Source organism: Capra hircus, chromosome 1, assembly GCF_001704415.2.
Source record: "Capra hircus breed San Clemente chromosome 1, ASM170441v1, whole genome shotgun sequence".
Lineage (NCBI taxonomy): Eukaryota > Metazoa > Chordata > Mammalia > Artiodactyla > Bovidae > Capra > Capra hircus.
The window spans coordinates 20,703,563-20,726,481 of NC_030808.1; the positions used below are offsets into that span (position 1 = coordinate 20,703,563).

General features: G+C 40.6%; 1 protein-coding gene across 1 annotated transcript in view; it reads left to right on the forward strand.

The window, feature by feature from the left end:
* LOC108636217 (translation initiation factor IF-2-like) overlaps nt 1–22,919 on the forward strand; it is a 229,011-nt gene that overhangs the window by 180,717 nt on the left and 25,375 nt on the right. Inside the window, exons 5-7 of the mRNA XM_018049328.1 lie at nt 1,454–1,616; nt 1,855–2,752; nt 21,157–21,236. Coding sequence (XP_017904817.1) covers nt 1,454–1,616; nt 1,855–2,752; nt 21,157–21,236 — 1,141 coding nt within the window. The remainder of the gene's footprint in view (nt 1–1,453; nt 1,617–1,854; nt 2,753–21,156; nt 21,237–22,919) is intronic.

Here is a 22,919-nt window from a genome sequence, read left to right on the forward strand (position 1 = left end):
CATATCTGTCACAAGGTCGATGCACTAAAGTTCACCTGCCTTTCTCCTTGGTGAGCACATCAGTTCCTTACATGGGAACTATTTTGTTTTACTTTAGACTGAATGGTGACAAATGAGGCTATCTGGAATCTCAGTCTGCACCAGACTAGCAGTTGCCAATCAGAAGAGGAGGATAATGTTAGAGACAGGAACCCTGGCAAAAGAGAGAAAAGATTGTTAGTTAGGGAAGGGGGAGAGAGAGCAACTATGAAAGACAGAGATGATCACTGGATCATAGTATCCTGGAGTCCTTCAGGGAGAGGACTGATGGCTTCTATTCGTCCTGGGAGCATCCCTGACTCCTAGGAAGGAGCTTGATAGAGAACAGGAAATGATGTAGTCCTTAAATTCATTATAACCTACTATCAAAATTAACTCTGAATTTTCAAGAAAAAGCCAAAAAATGGCTTAAGAAAATAGAAACATTTATAATACGTTTTCAGAAAATCTTTGTACAACAGTTTTAAAGAAAATTAGTTTGATTCCTTAAAGGGTCACACTCCAATAATGCTTCCTATCACTTAATTGAAACAGTTGGCTCTGAATCAATCCTGGATAAACGTTGTCATGCAGAACAGTGGACTTTACTAAGCTGCCTTGAACAGATTTCAAATGGTGGTGGATACAAATAATAAGCTCTCATATGAGGTTTAAATATATAAGATGGCAACAGATCGCACAGTTGAAATCACTAGGGTGATGTAAAATAATTGTTCTAAAATGCACTATCACCATGAAGAAAAATCTTTCTGTCATGTGCCCAGCACTGTGCTAGGTGCTGTATTATTAAGCATTCTTCTGAAATATCGCTTTCCCTTTTAAGACTGTGAAGGTGTTCCCAAATCCTCATTCATATTTTTAAAGGTTAAATGACATTTTACACGCACAACACAACCATTACATAACAGGCATAGAATACTGTTTTATGACTTGGATAGTTTTTTTTTTTTTTTAAGTGCACTAGCAACTTTATTTTCAAATGCTGTCGAATCCTTAAGGATCTGAAAACCTACACATAGGAATGGAGTGTCTTATCCACTCACTTGTTTTGTGTAATAAGTGTTTAAACACAGGCATGCCATTTCGGAGTTTACAGTGAGGCTAAGCTGTACTTCAGCGTTTTTGCAGCAAGCAAAAACAATTTCTGCAACGGTCCTCATTTCCCCTGGCAATTTTTTTTTTTTTTCTTTTTCATGGCGAGTTACTAAATGCTAGATGCTAGAGTCAAAAAGAAACCTGACATCTGGGGAGGTGTTGCGGGGGTGTTAATAGTTCTAGCTTGATGTTTGGGGAGAGCCTTGAGGATAAGATTTTAAAACAGCAAATACAGGGAGAAGGGGGAAATGATGGTTTCGGATGACTCTCTCCTCCCTCCACTTTCTCTCTTCACCAATCCGTATCCCCCCCAATTTAGAGGCGGGTTCAGGGAGATCAGGCTGCAGGAAACCAGGAGGCTCTCCGGGGCTACCGCCCCGGCCTCGTGATGTAATTGTTATTTCTTACTCGGAGCCTGAACCGGCGGAGAGCTGCCCGAGAAGTGGCAGCTGGGTGCCTTCTGCCTTGTCTTGGAGGGTCAGGTTCGGTCCGAGGACGATGTCGATTCGCGGAACGGCTCCGCTGGAGACTTCGCAGTGACAAAGCAGCAGAAGATAAACCCTGCTCCCGTCCGAGGAGCTGAACCCGGCGCTCCTCAGGTCTCCTTCCCAGTTTTCTTCTCGGACTCACCCGCCGATTATCCCTGGGTGCCTTCTACGTGCAGGGCGCGGGATCAGAGGGACCCGCAGTTAGCGCCCCCCACGCCCCGCCAGACTAAAGCAAGACACACAGATTACAAGGTGGTGGAAGTTGGGGGGTGGGCGAGAGGGAGCCCAGGAGACACGGGTCGTGGGGTGAAGTGGGAGGAGAAGGAAGCCTAAGATGCCGGCACCCAGGAAGGGACCCGGGGCGTCCGGACCCCCAGGCTGAGCCCCCTTCGCGGGCTTTTGGCCTGGGTCACGAGAGTGGTCCCCACCCCCCCGGGAGCCCCAGGAGGAGCTGTCCCGGCGCCTCCGGCGGCGGTGGGGGCTGCTGGACAGAGCCGGGAGCCGCGGGGAAGGGCTCGGGGCGCCTGGAGCACCCACCTCTCCCGGCCGCCGTGCTCCTCCCGCTGCCTCGGGGCCCCCGCAGCCCCCGCCCGGCCGGCCGGAGGGCGGGCGAGGAGGAAAACCAGCCAACCGAGGGGGCCCCGCAGTTCCCGCGAGCCTCCGGGACCCGAGCGCGTGCCTGCCGCCCTGGTGACAATGGAAGAGAGGGGGGGAAAAAAGGGTTAAGAAACTTGGCTGAAGAGCTGAATGGCGTGGAGCGGCGAGGGGAGGGACTGGGCCGCGGCCGCCTCGGCGGCGGAGGGAGGAGCGCGGCTGCGGGCGGGCGGGCAGGCGGCGAGCGAGGCGCTCAAAGTCAGCCTCGCAGACATTGCAGCAGAGCCCCGAACTCGGGAGGCGGCGGCGGCGGCGGCGGAGGAGGCGGCGCGGCGGCGGCGGCCGAGGCGGAGGGACGACCCGGCCCCGCGCTCGCCCGCGCGCCCGCCCGTGGCCTCGCGGCGGCCGCTGCGCCCGGCAGCGCTGCCGATCGCAGGGAAGAGCTCGCCGGGGCGCCGAGGGAGGACGGGGCGGCGGGGCGCCTTCGCGGAGTGAGCTGGCCGGAGCCCCGGCGCTCGGAGCCGCGGCGGCCTCGGGTGAGTGGCGGCCGCGGCCGGGGGGCTCGGACGAGCGGCCGCCGCCGCCGGAAATGGCCGGGAGCGCGGCCCGCGGCGGCGTTGGCGTTGGCGGGCAGGGCCTCGGGGGGCGTCGGGGCGGCCGGGGGTCCCGCGCTGCGGGGCGGCGGGAGCGGACGCGGACGGCGGGGTGGGCTCGGCGGAGGGGGACGGCTTCCGGGCAAATCCCGCCTCTCCTGCCGGCTCCGAACCTGCCCGGGAACTCGGGGGGCCCGGGCAGCGGGGCCGGCAAGTTGTGGAGTTGGCCCGGGGGCTCACCGGCGCGTTCTTGGCCGTCCTGGGCCGGGGACGGGAGGGCGGCCGCCGTGTTGCCCCGGACCCGGGCCGGGGTCGCGCCCCCGCTCGGCTGTCCCCCTCGGCCCGGAGCCCCGGGCGCTTCTCGTCGCGCCGTTCTCAGTCCTGCTGCCCCGGGCGTCCTGGGCGGCGCCGGGCGCAGCTCCCCCCGCCTCTCGCCCGGGTGCCTCCCTGCTCTGAGCTGGCCGGATCCCGGACTGGGGAAAGTGGGTAGGCAAGGGGACCGCGCTCCCGGCCCCTAGCCGACCCTCGGGTCCAGCCAGGCCCGTTGGTACGTGTCCTTCCCCTCCCGAGGGCGAGGCCCCTGGGACCCGAGGCCTCAACCATCACTTTTCTCCGGAGCCAGAAAACCGGGTTCACCTCTAGAGTGAACCCTGTGCAGGTCCTGGGAGGCTTCGTTTTTCTCTCTTACATCTGTGTGTCCTCTTCTACTACTAGTGGATATTGTCTTATGAAGGGTTTCCCGGGAAATATTCTGCAAACCGTCACAACCCTTCCAAAGTAGTTTTCCAAATTTTAATCAAGAGTTGCTGTTCCGTCTGGAGGAACAAAGGAATCAACTATGTCTTAGAGGCGAACAGTCTGCGAGTCTGTGACACATGTTGATCTCTGAAGTATTATAGGAGTTTTTACCTTCTATCTCGTTATTGAATTGAGTTTTGAAGATAGTAGACGGAAAACAGCATAAGTACTTTTGTGTTTAAAAAAAATTTTTAATAAGGCGTTTTTATGTTGAAAAAGAAGTAATACGTTCTTAGCCACAGGGACTTTTCACTCAGTTGGTGGAACTGAGTTGGAGTTTGTCTCCGGTAATATAAATGATTAAATGTGAAATTGTGCGGGGCGGGGGAGGGGGTGGGGAGGGGGTACTGTTCTTAGAGGAACAGAGTCCATAGGATGAAAGTAAAAAATGGTTGTGGAGTTACAGATGATGGTTGTTTTTTACGTTTGGTGAGGGAGTGATTTGTGAAGCAGAGGGCTCTTGGTAATTCATTCTTTAAAGTTACGAATTGCATTGAACCTGCTTATTAGAGAATCATGACTTTAGCAAGTGGGTGGCATCTTCCCGATGTGATTCTTCAATGGTTAATCACTAGTTTGCCACCTTTGTTGTTGAAGAGACAGTGAGATAAGTGGACTTTTTAAACAAATGGTGCTTCCTCTGCCTGGCACCAAAGTGTGGGTTGCTGCCTGGAGTATGTTGAAATGTTTTCAGCTTTGAAGTAAGTTGCTCTGGTTTTGCCCAGCGTTTTGGTAATGTGGCTTGGGTTTAACTGGTTTCAGAGAGTAGTGGCTTCATCACCAGTGCTAACTTTTCTCTGCTTGAAATTAGTTCCTAAAGACAAAGAAGATTCCAGCAGTGGAACAGCCATTATCCTGCGGGCTGCAGGATTATTACTTTAGTCTGTTTCCTACACTCTGGTGGGGAAAGACCTCTTTCCACACTGACGCCTTGAAACTGCCCTAGGAGCAGGAGTAAAATACTTACAAAAAACAAACAAAAAGGAGGAGGACTCATTGTTGGTTTTACTCCAGTGCGCTCTCTACAGTGCCTTTGAGGTAGTTGAAAACCAGGTTTAATGCTTGGACCACTTCCTGTGTGGGTCTCCAAACTTTTACTAATTGTCCACCCTAAAACTGTATAAGTTTGCAGTAAAAAGACATGAGTAAAAGAGGCTGAAGGCTCCTCTGACTCTTGCAGTTTTTTTAAGAGCAAAACATCATGATAAAAAATAACCTATACCACCACCTAGAGTCTGTTTGTTAGTTTATTGCTCCTGAAGTTTGCTTCAATGGACATGCCTCTTGTGGTTCTGATACAGCCAAAGAATTATTAAGAAACGCTAACTTTCAAAAGGCCATCCAAGAGAATGATTATTTGCGTGGTAAACAGCAGGTGCCAGTTTAAATTACGCATGCTGCGTTTACCTTTAGAAAATGATGACATACCCGGTTAAGTGGGCTATTCACCAAAAGATATTAATTCAAAAGACTTTAAGAAATTTTGTGTCTGTGCCTTAGGTAGTTCTAATTGCTTAAAGACTCTCTGCATTATTACCAGAGATTCAAGACCTCTTACAAGTTAATACCATTAGGACTTCTTTGAGGTCCAAGTGAAACAAAAGCAGTGATCAAATAAAAATATAAGGGAGCATCAGAACTCCAGAAATTCTGGGAACTTTAAAGGTAAGAGAGAAGGTAGGCTATAGTAAAGTTGCAGTTCAGAGATGTGAAAAGTAGCATCACTATGAAATCAAGTGGCAATCTGTCCTGCTGGTAGTTTTTACATAGTGAAACAATCTGTTAAATGGGAGGATGGGAGACCTTAAGAAGATTGCTCTGTTGCCATGTGGTTTAGTACATTGTCCAGGGAGGAAGTAACATTCCTTCTTTAAACAGTGTAACCCGAGAGAAAGATGGCCTCCAAGATCTTTAATTAAATACCAGTTGAACAGAGAAAACTAGAGCACTGTATTAATTCTGTCAAACATCACTATTTTAGAACATCGAGGACAACTAAAAATGAATTAACTCATATCCGAAAGCAGAGTTTTATGGAAGGTGACAGATGAGGCAAAATATGTCAGTCTAATGGCGCAAATAGGGAGATAAGGAGATATGTCATTCTCGGCTCCCTGAAAAGAGGAGAAGGAGGAAGGTTATTGTTAATTGTACAGATTCCATTGCAAACCGAAACTGGAAGACGGCACCAAAGTAGGTTTAAATTAGAGTGGCTTAGGATATATGATGTTAAAGGGATTAGGTTTTAAAACTTGACAATTGTTAAGAAACTTAAAAGGTCATTTTAAAGTGTTCTGAAAGAGCAATGATAGCTTTGTGAATCAGGTTTAAAAAATAACTCTGCCCCACATAGGTTCGAAGCAGCTCATTTTTATCAAGAAAAAAGTTGTTCTCTTTAAATTGTGATAGGCTGAGTTTTGCTTTTCAAACTTCAGATTTCCAGATACAGTCAGGTTTTAAAGTGTAGGTGGAAGCATTCCAGTTGGTCTTCACCTCTCCTCCTTCTCTCCTTACTGCTTTCCTGCTCTCGTCACCATCTTTAAAATGAGTAGCTTCTACATCTGTGGGTGTTTTCTCCCATTAATTTTGCCTTCATTTGTAGCTTTGCTTCTTGGCTTTGTTGGCATGAAGGTTCTTGACACTTGGGTTCTTTCCAGATGCCCCTTCACGTGGCTGACGCACAATGACGGTGGGTTCTGTTTTGGTTTGGTTTCATAGTGGTTTAGTGTTCCGTGGGTGCAGACTGGGGAGAAAAGCATTTTGCTGTTCTAACAAAGCCCTTTGTATCCGACGTCCAACTAGAGAAATATTTTTATGAAAAGCAACTTTTGATTACTCTGGAAAAGTTAGATGCTCTGAACAGAATAGGGCGGGGTGGTGCTTGGAGGCACTTTCAGGATCATGAGTTTGATTTGGCGAATTGTTCAAGATGCATTTCCTTAAGTGGCAGTTTTGTGAGGGGACTGACAGAGGGGAAAATGAGCAAACTCATTCTGTAATATTTAGATTGACGCAGTAATCAGGATTGACACAAAATTACTCCAGGAGGGTCACTAAGACTTGAGAAGGTAAAAATCGAGAGTGTCAGATGACGAAGCAGGCCAGTGGCGTGGAACTGAGGATTATATCCAGAGGTTGGAATGAAAAAAAAAAGTAAATGGAGGAGAGAGATCTTGTTTCTGTATCCTGTTTTGCATCTGGTACTGAAGCAGGGACATGAATTGCTGATGGTAATGGAGTCCCTTTTATGAGGGCAGCAATATTATATAAATAGTGGTAGTTTGAGAGGGAGAAATGGCAAGTTCCCCACTGGTGTGTGTGCACACTGTTTTTGAATGTCTCTTAAATATATCTATAAAGTGGAAGGTCAAAATTGGATACCAGCATAGAAATAGGACTTAGAGAGTAATAGTTTATTTTGAAGGAAATGAATTAAAAATAGACCATCTTTTCTTTATTCTTTTGAGATATGGTGTTTTCCAGGGGTCTTATTAAACATGGAAAAGAGAGTGCTGAGGTTTGGGTGGTATAATTGGAGAACTCTTTCATGAGATTGCTGATAAGGATAACTTCATGTAAATAGCCCCAGAAAGAATGCTTTCTTTAAGCACATTATCTGGTGATTCAAGGGTAGGGGGAAAACTGGGACCAAAGAGACCTCTGAAACCTTATCAGGGTTTTTTTGTGAACTGTAATATAGATGTCCATCTGTTGTTTTTTTGTTCCTTGAAATGTAATGTTCAAATTGAATTTTTAGAGTTCTAAAAAGTAGAGTTTGTTTAGAAGAGACCTTCCCTTTTATTTTGCTACAGATATGAAGAGTAATTTTAATTTTTCATGATAAATATAGGTAATTTAGATAAGTGTGTGTGTGTGTGTGTGTTGCTCAGTCATGTCCGATTCTTTGCAACCCCATGGACTGTAGCCCACCAGGCTCCTCTGTCCATGGGATTCTCCAGGCAAGAATACTGCAGTGGGTTGTCTTTTCTTTCTTCTGGGGGTGGTGATGGGGGAAGAGGGGAGTGTCTTCCCTACCCAGGGATTAAAACCCAGTTTCCTGCATTGCAGGTGGATTCTTTACCATCTGAGTCCCCAGGGAAGCAGGATGATATACTAATTGTTATCACTGTTATATTGCATGCTCTGTACTTTAAACCTTAAAATTCCAATTGATCCCTATACAATCTTGCAAATATTACAAAGAATTATAAAAAAAATTGATGTTTTAGGATATTATTATGCCTGAAACATATAATTTTTCTTATATTCATAAAACATTGAGAACAAGAATGAGGAAAAGGTAAATATGCTACATTTTACCATTAAATTTTGTTAAAATTTTATTAAAATTACTATCTTGAACCATGCTAGGGATAACATTTAGCCTAGAGCTCTAAGAGTAATGAGGAATGGATTTGAAGGATTCAGAAGATAGATAACTGAGAAATGTAGAAAAAATTACTCTTTGAAGTTATAGAAAAAAGTACCCCACTGTATTTACCTAGTATTACTAAGATTTTTTTTTTAAAGCTAAACCAGATTTTAAGATAAATTATTATTGAAGATAATGTATGGATAATTACTTCTTAAAGAAATTTTATTTACATGTTTTTTGATCAAAATAAATTCAAGAAGAACTCCAAAATATGTTGAAACTTTTCCTAGGAAGATGCTTGTGACATCCATGCAGCCGTCCATCTACCCAGCCAGCCAGTCAGCCAGCCTCTTTCCTGCTCTCCCTCCCAACATTCATCCTTCCCTCCCTCCCTCCCTTTTCTTCCTTTCATTCTTCTTTCCTTGTCTTTGGGTAAATAGCACTGGGGTTTAAAAAAAAAAAGCATTTTGTTAATAAACTTGGAAATGAACTTGTTTCTCTGACAGTCAAGAGCTGTGTTTGAAATTCAAAGCTAGCATCGTTCACTCTCCCCAGTTTTTTTTAACTTGGTACACCTCAAAGAGTAAAAACTCTAAAAAGCTCTAGACCCATCGTGCCTCTTTAGCTTGGTGTCCTTCAGCAAAAATATTTTTAAGGATGGAAGGAAGAGACCCTTATTTGCCTTAAATTCCAGGTCACTGTGTGACTAAGCCCAGAGTTTTAAGAAATACTCAACTAGAAGCCTGCTGGGAATTTGAGTCATGAGCTTAGGATACCACTGGGACCAGGACAACTCTGACTGACCTGATGCTGGTGTTTATTCAGACCTTTTGTGAAAAAGAGGCTCTCACCCTTGGACCTGCAATTAAGAAAGTCATTTTTCAGTCACCTGTTAAATGATAGACAGGGCTACTTCTTGTTTTCAAATCTGTACTTTGCTTATAGATTGAGGGTAGCTCAGGAACCTAACAAGTTTGGGACCTGTGTTTTTTGCAGTCGGCTTTGATTATTTTACTTTTAGCTTCTTTACCAGCTGTGTGAGGGTACTAGGTGAAAGTACGTAGTTTTCTCTTTACAGAAGAGGAAAGCTAAATCGCATAGTGGCTAAGATAGCTTCTCCTAGTGGTTGTGTACTGGTAATTGTTGAATTTTCTTGTACTGTACATAGTATGTGAACATGTTAACTATGTTACTGTGTTAAAAAAGTAAGGTAACTTAGCATTACAATAGTAACAGAGGAAATTATGTGTGTATACCATCTTAGAATAAGAATATTATTATAACTGTGATGATTTAATGACAATGTGGATAAGAGAGCCTGACATGTAACAGGACACAATCAAAGTTTGAGAATTAGAAGTTTCAAAAGAGATTGCTATCTTGAGGAATTTATCTAGATATTGAGAGATATGAAATGTTTAAGAGATTATATCTTTTGTTTTTTTAAAGGACACATTTTAAAGAATTTTTTTTTTAATTCCCAAATCTATAGTAATCTCCAATAGAGTAGTAGATTTTTACCCTGGAAAAGAAATTAAGGAAAGGAAGGAGAACAGAAGAAGGTGGAGAACAGCAAGAAAAAGTGCTTGAAAGCACAGGAAACACTACCAAATGGGATATAAGAATTACCCTCCAAATGAAATTAATCACAGTTGCAGTTTTTCGCCAAAGGGAGTATTTGTACAGCGGGTCACAGAGGCTCAGGTTTGACTTTTGAAAAACATATTTTGAAAAAGCATCTCTGTTTTATTATTCCACACATACTTTTCTAGCTTAAGTTCTGCTACTGAATCAATGTATGATAACTGATGAAAGAGAAGTCCTTTATCTCTCTGGGCAACATCTGTAGATTCTATAGAACAGGGAGGTTAGATTTCATTTCGAAATTCTGAAACCCTGACTATATATCAATATATGTTGTTGTTGACGGGAAACAGTAAAGGTTTCAAGGTTGTAGCTTTGAAGGTAGAGATGATTGAGTCCAAACTTGAAATATAATAAGTTATTTAGTTACTTGTCTGTTGCCTTTCCCTTTTTTATTGAGAGGAGGAGGGGTAGGGAAAGAAGAGGCTTGGGGGCACTTGCTTTTATGCTAGGCATAGGGCTGCCTGTTGTAGAGTTCCCCTGTGACATACAGGCATCATTTTCTCTATTTTGGGCTTCCCTGGTGGCTCAGACAGGAAAGAATATACAATGAGGGAGACTTGGGTTCGATCCCTGGATTGGGAAAATCTGAAGAAGAGAACGGCTACCCACTGCAGTATTCTGGCCTGGAGAATTCTGTGGACAGAAGAGCCTGGCAGGCTATAATCCATGGGGTCTCTTAGATGGTAAAGAATCTGCATGCAATTCAGGGGACCCAAGTTTGATCCCTGGGTCAGGAAGATCCCCTGGAGAGGGGAATTGCTACCCACTCCAGTATTCTTGCTTGCAGAATTCCATGGACAGAGGAGCCTGACAGGTTACAATCCGTGGGGTCACAAAGTGTAGGATACAACTGAGTGCCTAACGCTTCTCTATTTTACAGATAAGAGACCTAGTCTGAGAGAAGCCTGAGTGACTTGCCTGAGGTCACACAACTAATTTTATTGATGATGATTTGCTTTTCTATGAGAATATGACATCTTACGAAGAGAAAACCAGTTTCTACCTGATTTTTAGAAAATCATTAAAAAAATAACAACAACAAAACCCTGCTCCCAGCTCAATGGCCACAGGACTCAGGCAGCCTGGCTTCTCAAAGAGCAGCCCCACTGGGAAGGCACCCTGCTTCCAACAGGTGTTCCTGCCACTGCTGGCTGTGAGTTGTCAGCTGACGTCCTGCTCCTGCACTTGGAGGCGGGGATGGAGTCCCCAAGAGCAGTTATGCAGACTCTGAGCTCCGGTGAAATGGACCAGTGTTCTTTGAGGCAGAGAAGGCTACTATGTTTCTTGATATAATTCATTAAAAGAGCTTGGCATGGTCTTAATCTAGGTATTCCCAAGGCCAATTATGTTGGTGTACTTCAAGGAGCCGTTGTATCAGATTCAGAGCCTTAGCTTTTCGTGGTTGAAAAGTTAAATCTCTTGGCTATTACGGCTCTTAACATGATTTTTATTTTTATTGTCCTGTGTTTACCCCCAATAATTATAAGTACTGTGCTATGCTGATGAACTAGTCTCTGTAATACAAAGAGGAAACTGACAATGAGTTTGTGAATTTATCAAGAGGATGCAGAAATCGAGAGACAGGGAGTATGTGGCTTCATTTGGGGAGTAGACCATGGTCAAGAAAGAAATTTTTGAGTTAGGTTTGCAGCACATCATGTATTTTTAAGTACACATGAGGCATGTTCTTTTATTGTTGGAACCATGAGAAATGGAGTTATAAACCTCTCCACCTCTTTTTACTTGCCTCATTTAAAATTTATGGAATTTTGAACCCAAAAGAATAAAGCTGAGTGGTTCCTTATACACTAAAAGGCAGTCAAATTGAAACTATATTGAATACATAAGATTGAGTAATAAGGTTCATATACATACTTTTCAGTGTGTTTTAGATTTTGAATTGCCAAGTAAATGTTGGATAAACGTAAGTGTTAGTATAAAAGCTGCAAAAGAATGTTTGACTGTGATTTTTTATTAAGAGAGTATATTGTATCTGGCCAAATAAGTGAGAAACTGTGTAAGCGAACAATCTGAGTAAGAAAATCTTCCCTGAGTTCATATACGTATATAAATTCAGACACATTAAAAAAAAATAATTGAAATAGACTAAATCTACATGAGGTCACAGTTTGAGGATGAACAGTTTTATTCACTGCCTGTTTTTTCCCCAGTATCTGAATGTTTGGTATTACTGAGGCAAAACTCAAAGCAATACCCTGTTCACTCTGTTAGTAAAATGTTACTCTCACCTGTTGTGGTAATCCTCAACTGAGCTGAATCAGTGTTATATTCTGTTAATTTTTTTGCTTTTGCTTGGGCTTTCAGGAGCTGAAGTACTTTCATAGGAGCCTTAGCTATCAGGTTGGAAAGGAATTTGATAGAAAGTGAAATTTCTGAGTATAAATGTACTTATTCTAGAAATACCTTGTCCTACTTGCTCATTTTCAAACAAGTCGGTGTTTAGAGGCATCTTGCTTAACAGAAGAGCACATAGGCGAGGTAGTTGGTATAGACTGTAAATCACATAGTGATCAGTGCTTCTACTTAGCCTTACACACCTTTTGCTTTTCTCTTGATCTTCCTCCTTTCTCTGTTTTTGTTTCCTTTTTTCCCGTTTTCTCTTTTGTTTTCTTCATTTTCACTTAATCTTTTTCTTTTTTTTTTAAATTGCTAGGAGTATCTGTGTGATACAGTAGGGTAAATGCTTATTCGTTTTCCAACATTTTTCTCGCTGTTAATTTAAAACTTCCAAGACATTTTTTTGTCTGTATCTTACACGGGAGGATACTGAGCACCTAAGAATTTAAAGCCACCAGCTGGCAGCTGTATAATCCCAGGGATGAGAAATCAAGTTTTGATTTATTTCACTTTTTTGTTTGTTTTTGCTAAGATAACCTAGAAAGATGGACTTTTGTACCAGGTGTTAAGGAATAGTTAATAACCTTTGATGATGGATCCAGAAATATACTAAGTCTAAGCTGACCCCAAGGGAGGACCTGTGATAGTCAGGACTGGATCTTAAGAAGTGGAGTGTGAGCTGGGTCAATTGCATCATCCTTGTTTTTTGTAGCCTGCTTTCTTCTCATGCTGTTAAAATATGGTCTTCAGGACAGTCTTATGATTCATTTGATATTCTAGAACTTGGAATATATTTTCTAGGGTGAGAATTTAAAAAAGAGAAGCTTTACAGTACAGGTGCACATCTGTTCATGAGGCAACCTTGTTTCTACATGTTACATGTATTTTTGAGTTATATTTAAAGGTCAGTAGGGCAGTGACAAACCTAGACAGTGTATTTAAAAGACACATTACTTTGCCTACAAAGGTCTGTACAGTCAAAGCTATGGTTTTTCCAGTAGTCATGCACAGATGTGAGAGCTGGACAATAAAAAAGACTGAGTGCCGAAAAACTCATGCCTTCAAACTATGGTGCTGGAGAAGACTCTTGAGAGTCCCTTGGACTGCGAAGAGATCAAGCCAGTCAATCCTAAAGGAAATCAATCCTGAATATTCATTGGAAGGACTGATGCTAAAGCTGAAGCTCCTATACTTTGGCCACCAGATGTGAAGAGCCAACTCAGTGGAAAAGACCCTGATGCTGGGAAAGGTTGAGGGCATGAGAAGGGGATGTCAGAGGATGAGATGGCATCAGTGACTCAATGAACAGGAGTCTGAGCAAGCTCCAGGGGGTAGGGAAGGACAGGGAAGCCCGGTGTGCTACAGTCCATGGGGTCCCAAAGAGTCGACACAACTGAGCAACTGAATAACAGTAAGGGGAATTTTATTTGCAGATCAATAGAGTCAGGTAACTGTAGTTAACTAGTGTGATCACAACACTCACAGGCCAGCTCTGCTTACTACCGAAGAATAATAATCTAAAACCACTAATGAAGGTGGTTGGGTCTGTTGATTCTATTGGGAACATAGTGCAGAGATTATGGGCCCCACTCCTGTATTCTCCTGAGGAGAGGTACCAGATCAGAGATGACACCGTGTAGACCAGGGGTGACCAGTGCCCTGAACCAGCTGCACCAAGATCCACCCCTCTAGAAAGAGGGCAGAAGAGAAGAAGCGTAACTGTAGCCTGTGATGTGGGCCACACACTGACCGCATTTCTGACCTTGGTGAGGCAAATTGGAATGGAATATTGCTACTCATGGGACAGAAGACAAAAGAGTGTAGGTGCTCATCGTGGTCTCCACACCTCTAAACTGATCAGATTTGTCTCTCACAGTTCCTTGAACCCCTGATTGTAGTAGTCCCACCTTTGTTGAATGTCTGTCCTCCTCAGTAGATTGTCAGTTTCATGAATAGGAGCTTATCCATCAATGCATTATCCATGCTGTAGGTGCCTGTTACATAGAAGGTTGCTAAAAAACATTCATTTTACTGTACCAATCTCAACTGTTGGTGAAATCTGGCTTTTGGGGGCTTAGGAATGGAGCCTTTATGCGTTAATACACAACAGCTGCTAATTATTATGAATAACTTATGCATAATAACTGCTGTTGAACCATTTTTCTTCTTTAGTCTGTTTAAATTAGAACTTCTAAAAGGAATAATATTTCTTCTTTAAAATGTATCGTCTTCTTTCCAGACATATTTATTATCAAGGAAACCATGAAACTGCTGGTGACATTACAATTACTTGGCACTTGAAATTGTTTTGTATACTAAGTTTCTTCAAAAATACACAATTTATAATATATTAGAATGGGGGGCAACATTTACATTTTTTAAAGACAAAAGAGAAAATATTTCTAGAGCCTCATGGGCAGTTTTCTCGACCTCACTTGCAGTAGTCATCAAGATCTACCAGCTCAACACATTTAATTGCATTGAATTTGACTTCTTGGGATACTATAGGCATCTTACAATCTAATATCTAGTATTAATTTTGGCATTCAGTAATCTTGAAAGTTAAGAGGTATCAAGAAGGACTTGTTCAAACCTAGTAAATTATAGAATTTAAGAAAAAAAGAATTTAAGTAGTTTATGAAGCTCTTTTGTCTTTAAAAATTAGGATTTGCTCTTCACTAGAGGTGAATCTTCTGTTAGAACAATATCATATTCAACTAGATTAACAATGCTAAGGTAGAAAATAAAATTATTTTAGCATGGAGGTCACAATTTCTAGACTAGCAATTTTCAAATACTAAAGAAAATGTTTAGGTTATCTGGTATACACATATCCAGCACGGAGGTTTAACAAATGCTCTTAAAATGACTTTAATCCAGTTTCTTGCCTGTGAAGACAAAAAATGTTTACTAAACTTTACGCATAGTTAGAAGTAGGTGTCTTTTGTAAGCAGAGAAGATATCTGTCAGGACTCGCCTATTTTTCTATTCATAAGCTTATAAGTCATTGTGAAGAAGATATACAGGCTAATAGACTACTGTCCAAAGCAAAAGAGTAGAGAAATTAGCCCCTTTACTATTAATGTGGTATGTTCTACGTTGTGTTTTTATCAGTGCTGAACTTTTTCATTGTTCCTCAGTGTCAGTGTGTTGTAGGGCGCATGAATACTATGCACTAGTGTAACTTCCCCACTTGAATTCCTCAGTGTCTGAGACCCAAACTTAATTTCTATGTTATGAGCTGACTCTTGTAATTAAGGCATAATGTCTCATTTAAATTAATATTAAGGATAACAAGGTCCTATTCAGTGTCCTGGGATAAACCATGATGGAAAAGAATATAAAAAAGAATGCATCTATATGTATAATATTGGCATTAATATCCTTTGCAGTGAAAAAGGTGAATGAGACTCTGAATCATTAGCTTGCTGCTGGTTGGCTCAGTGTTTGTGTTCCGTTTGACTGCTCATTTACCTGCGTATATTACGTTTTATACATCCTTGTGTATATTGTTTCTGATGATGCCATTTTTATTTTGGGGCACTCTAGTAAATGTGACTAACAGTCCAGTTACATACAGGTGTAAAAAGGATATTTTTAAAGATAATCAGCTTTTTCCAATGGGGATAAATAGCCAGTTGTAGTTGCTTTCTGTAGCTTAAGTCATTTGCTTGATTCAGTACTTAAATGAAGCATCAGTAAACCAAAAAAAAAAAAAAAAATTTGTTCTCGTACCTATTGCCTTGGGAGTGTTGCAGAATTTAGCAGTTCCCTCAGATGACCATTGTTCCTTTTAAAAAGAAGAAAAGAAGTGGTGAGTGGATAGAAAGTTTTGGTTTGGAAAGGAAAGATTACCTCAAAACTGATGTCGATATGCTCATTGATTTTGCTTTAAGCTTATTTGTGTAGTGAATTTTAGTGGGTGGTGAAAAGTGGTAATGCGTTACAAATATTAGTATCCTTAACATGCTCCAGAGTGGCTTGACTATAAATCGGAGACATGGAGAAGAGAGGGTCAGTGTTAAAGATTAGATAACTTTCAGTGTGGTTCAGCTGAAGCTGTGAAATAGGCAAGTCCTTTATTGCTTTCTGGTCTCAGTTTGTAAGATAAGGGGGTTGGACCAAAATGATGATTCGGTTCTTCTTGACTCTGTCGGAATCAATATCGCTTCAAAAATGCGGTTTCACTGTCACATGCATTGAGTAGCAGGGTGCGTAGAGCTAAGGGCTGTGAGGATGTCCCTTATGGTTTTTGAGCGTGGCATTTAATATTTTACAGCAAAGTTTTTAGTTTAACATAATTGAACTTGTACTAGATAGGGTTAATAGGCTAGAACAAAAGGTCAAAGCATAAGGCATTAGGCTTAATTAAGGGAGAGCAGGAGTGGCAGGAGTGTGTGACAGTTAAATGGGTTTCCCACAGACTAATGTCGGTTACAGTGCAACCATGCCTCAACTTAAGTGGGTTATTTTGTGCAAAGGGCAGCAGTGATTAGCAGTTTGACATGCCAGACACTTCTGGCCAATCCCATCTGTTTTAGAGGTTAAAAAAGCACACCTTTATGAGCTGATGGACTGATTTGTGTGCCCGTCTGGTAAAGATTAGAAGTCCAAGGCCAATGCAGTAAACGGCAGTTATAGAATATTGTACTTTCTTCGTTGGCTCATTGTTTTAACCGTCAACTGTTTTATAATGGGGGAATAACTGCTGTTTATGGAGTTGAATGCAAGATGGGTGGGGGAATGAACAGGTGAGAGAGGAAGAAAACTATGTCCAAGACAGAATTGTCGATTAACATGTTCCGGAGCAAGTGTTTCAAATGGAGATGTGACTATTCTACATACTCTTCATCTTATGGAGTGTTTCTGGTCTGTTCCTTACAGTTGTTGAGTTATAGTGTCCTTTTTTGAGAGTTATCTGAGCAACCTATCAGTGCAGGATATAATTTTATACTCAGAATTGATAAGTTTTTTATTTAGGTACCTCTTTTTTGGGCAAGATGTGGATCATTTACCTCCATACCATATATATATATGGTTGTAGTTCTTTACTTATATAAAGTGTAGTGTTTTGTTCACTGACCTAGGGAGGTAAAGGAAAAGAAGAGAGAAATGAAAAGGAGAGCACACACCTGTGTACTTGCTACTTGGGTAGGATATACTGTGAGGCTGATACATGCTGTAACATGAAGTATGTCCCAACCTAGGCTTGAACTTTTTCCTTCAGTTTTGAGAACTATAAGAGTGCTGCCTTTAAAAGTTTATTTTAAGTTGTAGCTTATATGAAGACACACAAAGGCTAGAATGTGGTTATAAAAATTGGTTTTAATATAGTCTAATATCCAAGGAAAGGAAAACCTAATTTTATATGTATGAAAGAATTTTAGATAGACATTATGATGATAATTAGTAAGCTTTAAGAGCATGAAGCATTCAGTCTTTTGGATGGGTAGAGGGAAGTGTTTGAGAAATAACAAAATGTTATCCTGTTTATCAGAAATTTTCCTAAGCCTGAGATTTGAAATTAAAATTGTGACCAAGAGCACTGGAAGTAATATTTGAAGTTGGGGTTGGCCCCAGTGCTTTTATCCTTATTGAAATATGTGAACCATGAATTGTTTGTTACATAGTTATACAGATTGTGTATGTGTGTGTGTGTACGCGTGCGTGTGTGTGTGTTAGGTCGCTTCAGTCGTGTCCTACTCTGTGTGACCCTATGGACTATAGCCCACCAGGCTCCTCTGTCCATGGGATTCTCCAGGCAAGAATACTGGAATGGGTTGCCATGCCCACGTTAAATCCTGAATTGTTTTAGAATTAAAATATCTAAAGAAGATATGGTCACTGAAAGTTATATGTGAATCATAATAGTAACTAGTACATTTTAAAATACACGTATGCATTTATTTTTACTACTAAGCTATTCCAAAGTGAACTGGTTTAACTTTTAGAGAGAAATTGAGATATGTTATTTATCATTTTAAAAAGACAAAGTGACAGCAAGGTGTTGGAGTTGGTTTAGGAATATAGTACTTAAAAATGTTTTCATCTTTATGTTCTTTGTGGAGTAACATCAGTTGAAATGATTGGGATCTAATATAGATTTGCATGGAAGGAGTCCTGCCTTTTTAGGTAGGGAGAAAAGGTGAAGGGGCATACATTTTATATTATTGCTTTTTTTTTTGGCTAAATTGTTTTTAAATTACAAAAGTAGTAGTATAAAAGTGTTTTGGTGTAATAGTATTAATACATTAAATGTAGGAGATTTATCTAATTTAATGGACAGAAGCTTCTTAAATGAATCTCCTGGTGATGATATATTAAACCTAAAACAAATATTTGAGGTTCTATATTTGTATTGATAGTACATTTTAAAGGTCTCTAGATCCTAACCTTTTAGTTTCCTTCTGTTTTCTCCAGTAAATTCAAGGGCCAGTAACATCTAGTTTGTGTTACAATTTTACTAAAGACTTATTTTGTAGGATTAACTTGCTTTTGTCTGTTATGATATTAAATTATAAGGTTTTGAAGAATACACATTGTCCCTTGTAATTTCTGGTAGCCAGTTTCTATCAACCAGTTTTATTTCTTTACTTTCACTAATATGGTATTATTGGCTTTGAGATATGTAAAAAGTCTGCTCCTCTAAGCAAATTAGTTGAATATATGCTTAGGTTGTGAAAAATGAAAGCAGAAATGCTTAATATACTTAGCTTTCTGTGTTTGCAGTTCTTGTCCTAAAAATTGTTATACCTTTATAACCTGACTTTCAGTTGTTAGAAATTTTTTTGAACCATTGGAAATAGTAATAGCCCTGTTGCATGTTTTGACCTTTAGTGTTGATAAGGCATAGAATTGTCCTTTGCCTCTATTCAGGGAGATAGTCTTTAATAAAAGAGCCGTAATATAAGATGGATTTAGCAAATACATGTTCTTATTATATTTTGTATGTGTATTTATAAAACCGGTATGTACGATTATGTCTGATACATTTCAGATAGAGATGTTAGAGATGGCTGCACCTGTTGACTGCATCAAGCCTTGGGTCTCTCCTAAGGAGGCAGGGAGCAGGCCTCCCCACTGTCTCAGTGCATCATTCCTCCTTGGTAAATTGCGTACATTTTGCTCTTTTGTATTCTGTGACCTTGCAGTCAGTGACTTCAGCCCAGAATAGTTTCAAAGTCATGTAAATGAATGCAATTAAGGTATTGCTTATCATCTTACATAGTTCAGATGGAACTTTATTGGATAGAGAGGTTTGTTTGCTGTATGAGGAAGGTCAAAGTAAGGTTAAATTTTATTACATAAAATGATTTGGTAATGTTTTTATTTAGCTGCTGAAAAAGTAGTGTCCTAATAGGAAATGATAATGCTCTTTTTTGTTTTTAGTCATTAAGCAGTCTCTTCAGGGTTTTTTGTTATTGTGTTTCTTTTTCTTTTTCTTTTTTTCCTCTATTTTAAGGTGATAAGTACTTCTCTCCTAATAAAATTTGGGGAACATTTTGCCTTTAGTTATGATACGAGCTATTTTTGAGTTACACATTAGGTGACATTCCTTGCTGCTGCTGGAGGGTAGCTTAGGAGCTGCTGAGCTTAGGAGTGTGCTAAGAGAGTGTGCTAAGAGAGTTTGTGTTAATGTTCAGTTACCATGCCAGTTGGTGCAGAGTCCCAATTCACTAGGGCAGAAAAGAGCCCTGCCACCCAGCTGGCTGAGTGTTGTAGGGATTGGGAGAGTATTGACTTAGATGCCAGGAGAGTGTTGCTAAGGCAGACTGAGAAAGGGAGAAGGAGAGCCTTGGAGAATGGGAATTGAATATGTGTACGTATGAAGCGTGAAATTTTTAAAAAAGGTGAGTATTCTCCACTGTGGTTGGCTCATGTAACTACCTGCTTTTGTTTGCTGATCCTATTTTTACTTCAGCCTGATGTATTAGTTGATAAAGTCTCTCAGATTCGGTGACTCATAAAGCAGACTTTACTCAGCATCAGCTCTGTGCCTTGCACCATACTAGGTACTGGGGGATACAGAGAGGGATGAAGGACTCACAGTCACAGGGGAGTAACAGGAAGCAGGATGCACAGTGACCAGAGGCAAGGTGGTTAGAGAGCTGCTTCCCTAGGATATCACAGAGGCATCACTCAAAAAACTGTATAATCTGTGCATGGTTTTAAGGAGACTGAAGGGCACTAATGAAATAATGATGAAAATGCTTCATTTGGGGAGTTTAGGGTTTAGGTTTATTTATTTATTTGTAAGCTAAGCTGTAATCCTTGAGAACCAGTCATAGACTGTGGGATTATTGTTATTGTTGTTCAGGCACTCGGTCGTGTCCAACTCTTTTGCCACCCCGTGGACTGTAGCTTGCCCAGGACTCAAACCCTCATGTTCTGCGTGGCAGGCAGATTCTGTTCCGCTGAGCCAACAGGGAAGCCCAGGGGTAGGAACTGAGAGCTGTAGAAAATGTGAATCTGACATACATACAGTGGCTGGTGTGAGTGGAGTGCTGCTGTCAGGAATCTTGGAGTTCGCCCCATACTTGTCTTATCGTCAGCTGGGCTCACTGTCCATTGGCCTATCGGTCAAAATACAGTTTCCTCAGCCACCGCAGTGTTAAAGGGGGGCTCTGGGCCTTGCTAGCCTAGAACTTTTTCATCCGCTCTTTTGTTCTTATAAGTATAAACTGTTCCACATGTTGATGTCATTCTGTATCTAGGATGATTCTGATTCCAAGTTTAGTATTTTTTGTTTCTAATGGTCTAGGGGGGGAAAATGAGGTATTTCAACTCTTGTGTTGACTACCAAGTAATTCTAATACTTTTCTCCCAGAATCTTTTATCATAATTCCTCTTGGTCATTGACATTAACTTCTCATATAGTTGAGAATTGATGGAAGAGTCTTTACACAGTGTATAGACAGATAAGTAGTATGTTTTGATGTAAATAATTTTGTAATGCATATTTGTTTATCAGATGTGATCAACAACTATGCCTAAGGAAAATGTCTATAAGAATATTTCTTTACTTGTAATACATCTTTTTTTGGGGGGGGTCATTTTTTCAGATTTTTTTTTTCAGTCAGTAGTTAAGATTTAATTTTAAAAGATACTGTTAACATTCTTTGAGATAAGATGCACTTGAAGTAACATTTCTTTTTATTAATTTTCAGAGAGTGCTTGGATTGTGAGCGATTTAAGAACTCTGTTCTCAGGACCCATTACTTTAACATTGAGGAGAAACACATCCAGAAGGTATGTATTTTGCCTCATTGCTCCACTTTTTAAAATGTAGTTAAGCCTTTTCAGTTATAGGGAAGAAAGAATATTATGCCATATTTAGTTTATTTTTCTTATGCTTCAGAGATTGATAACTGAGTTGCTTGACATTTGTAACAGAGGAGAGGGATACATTTCAGTGTTGGTAAATTCTGAATTTTGTGTGAGCACAAGAAATCTGGTTTAGATGGAACCAGTTTTGCCTTTTTAAAACATCTGAGATACTTACATTTTACCTTTAGAGCACAGTACTATTTTAAAGAATGTTTTGATTTGAAAATGAGTTGTAAAAAATTACTGTTTATCTGAAACGGTGTGAAATATATGTTAAATATGCAGGCAGTCTGAAAGTTCTTTGTGCCTACATAAAATTCTACCTTTTAGGATAGGGACCAGCTATCATCTGTATTTCCATCAGTCTTTCATCAGGGTCCATGGAAATAAACAACCAGGTCACCCGACTCCTCTGAACATCCATCTGCTGAATTCCCTCTGCATTATCACATGTGTCTAGGTTGGTGCAACATAGGAATTCATCTGCTCCATAGGCCCTGCGTCTCAAGACATGTGATATATTCCTGGGAAGGAAGGATTTTAAGATTGTCAGTTGGTAAACTTACCTGCTTTGTGTTTCTTCCTTTACAACCCCAAGACCTCACGTGGACTTACCAGACAGTTTTGCTGAGGTCAGTGGTGAACATAGGTCCCCTTCAGTCACATCCCAGATTTCCTTCTTGGTGTCCTCCTTCATATCTCCTGTAAGCGTTGTGGTGGTCTTTTAAAAAACTTGGCAGCTGTCTTGCTAGAATAGAAGCTGATAAAGGAAGAATGCATTAATACGTTTAATAAGATAATATATTTGTTAAGGTTGTAGTGATTACATGTGACTATCAAATGAAGATTGGTCAACTTCTAGTGTCAACCTCTTTTAATCCATATGACTGTTAACTGGATAGTCTTGATTTATATTCACACGAAATAACACAGAAGTCAGTTTTACGAATTTTCTTATGTGATCACTTGTCAAGCACTATGAGTTTGTAGAATTGGATCAATATAGTCTTTTATATTTCTATAGCACAGTATATTAAACTTTGTAGGTTTAAGGTTATTCACTGTTAACAAAACAACATTTTCTCCCTGTTCCTGTCAGATGGAGAGGGTAAAAGCAAGTAGTAAATCTAAATAAACATTAGAACTGTAAAAGAACTTCTAAGTGAACTCCCAGATACTAAATTTAATTTTTATATATACTTTATCAGTGAAAGAGGATATGATTTGAAAGCCTAAATTTTGTGAAATTTAAAGTTATCTTTTTAAATTAAAAGTTAACATATTACATACTTAAAAATATAAACATTCAAATAGTTCATAAGTATTAGTTATAGAGAGGTTTCCTATACTTTTTAAAGCCATTGTAATTAATCTGTTTATGAAAATTCATCAAGTAATTGCAAAATTAAGAGTAGGTTGAATAGAATTGAACTGGTTATTAGCTTTTATTAAAAAGAAATTGCAAAGAAATTTAGTTGCAGGGTTGAATAGAGAAATTCTTATGTAAATTTTGAATAGAAATTGCATTTAAGTCATTCTTTTGAAAATAACTTAGGTCAAGCTTCTTAAAAAATAATTTCTTATATTAAAAAAAAAAACCATTTT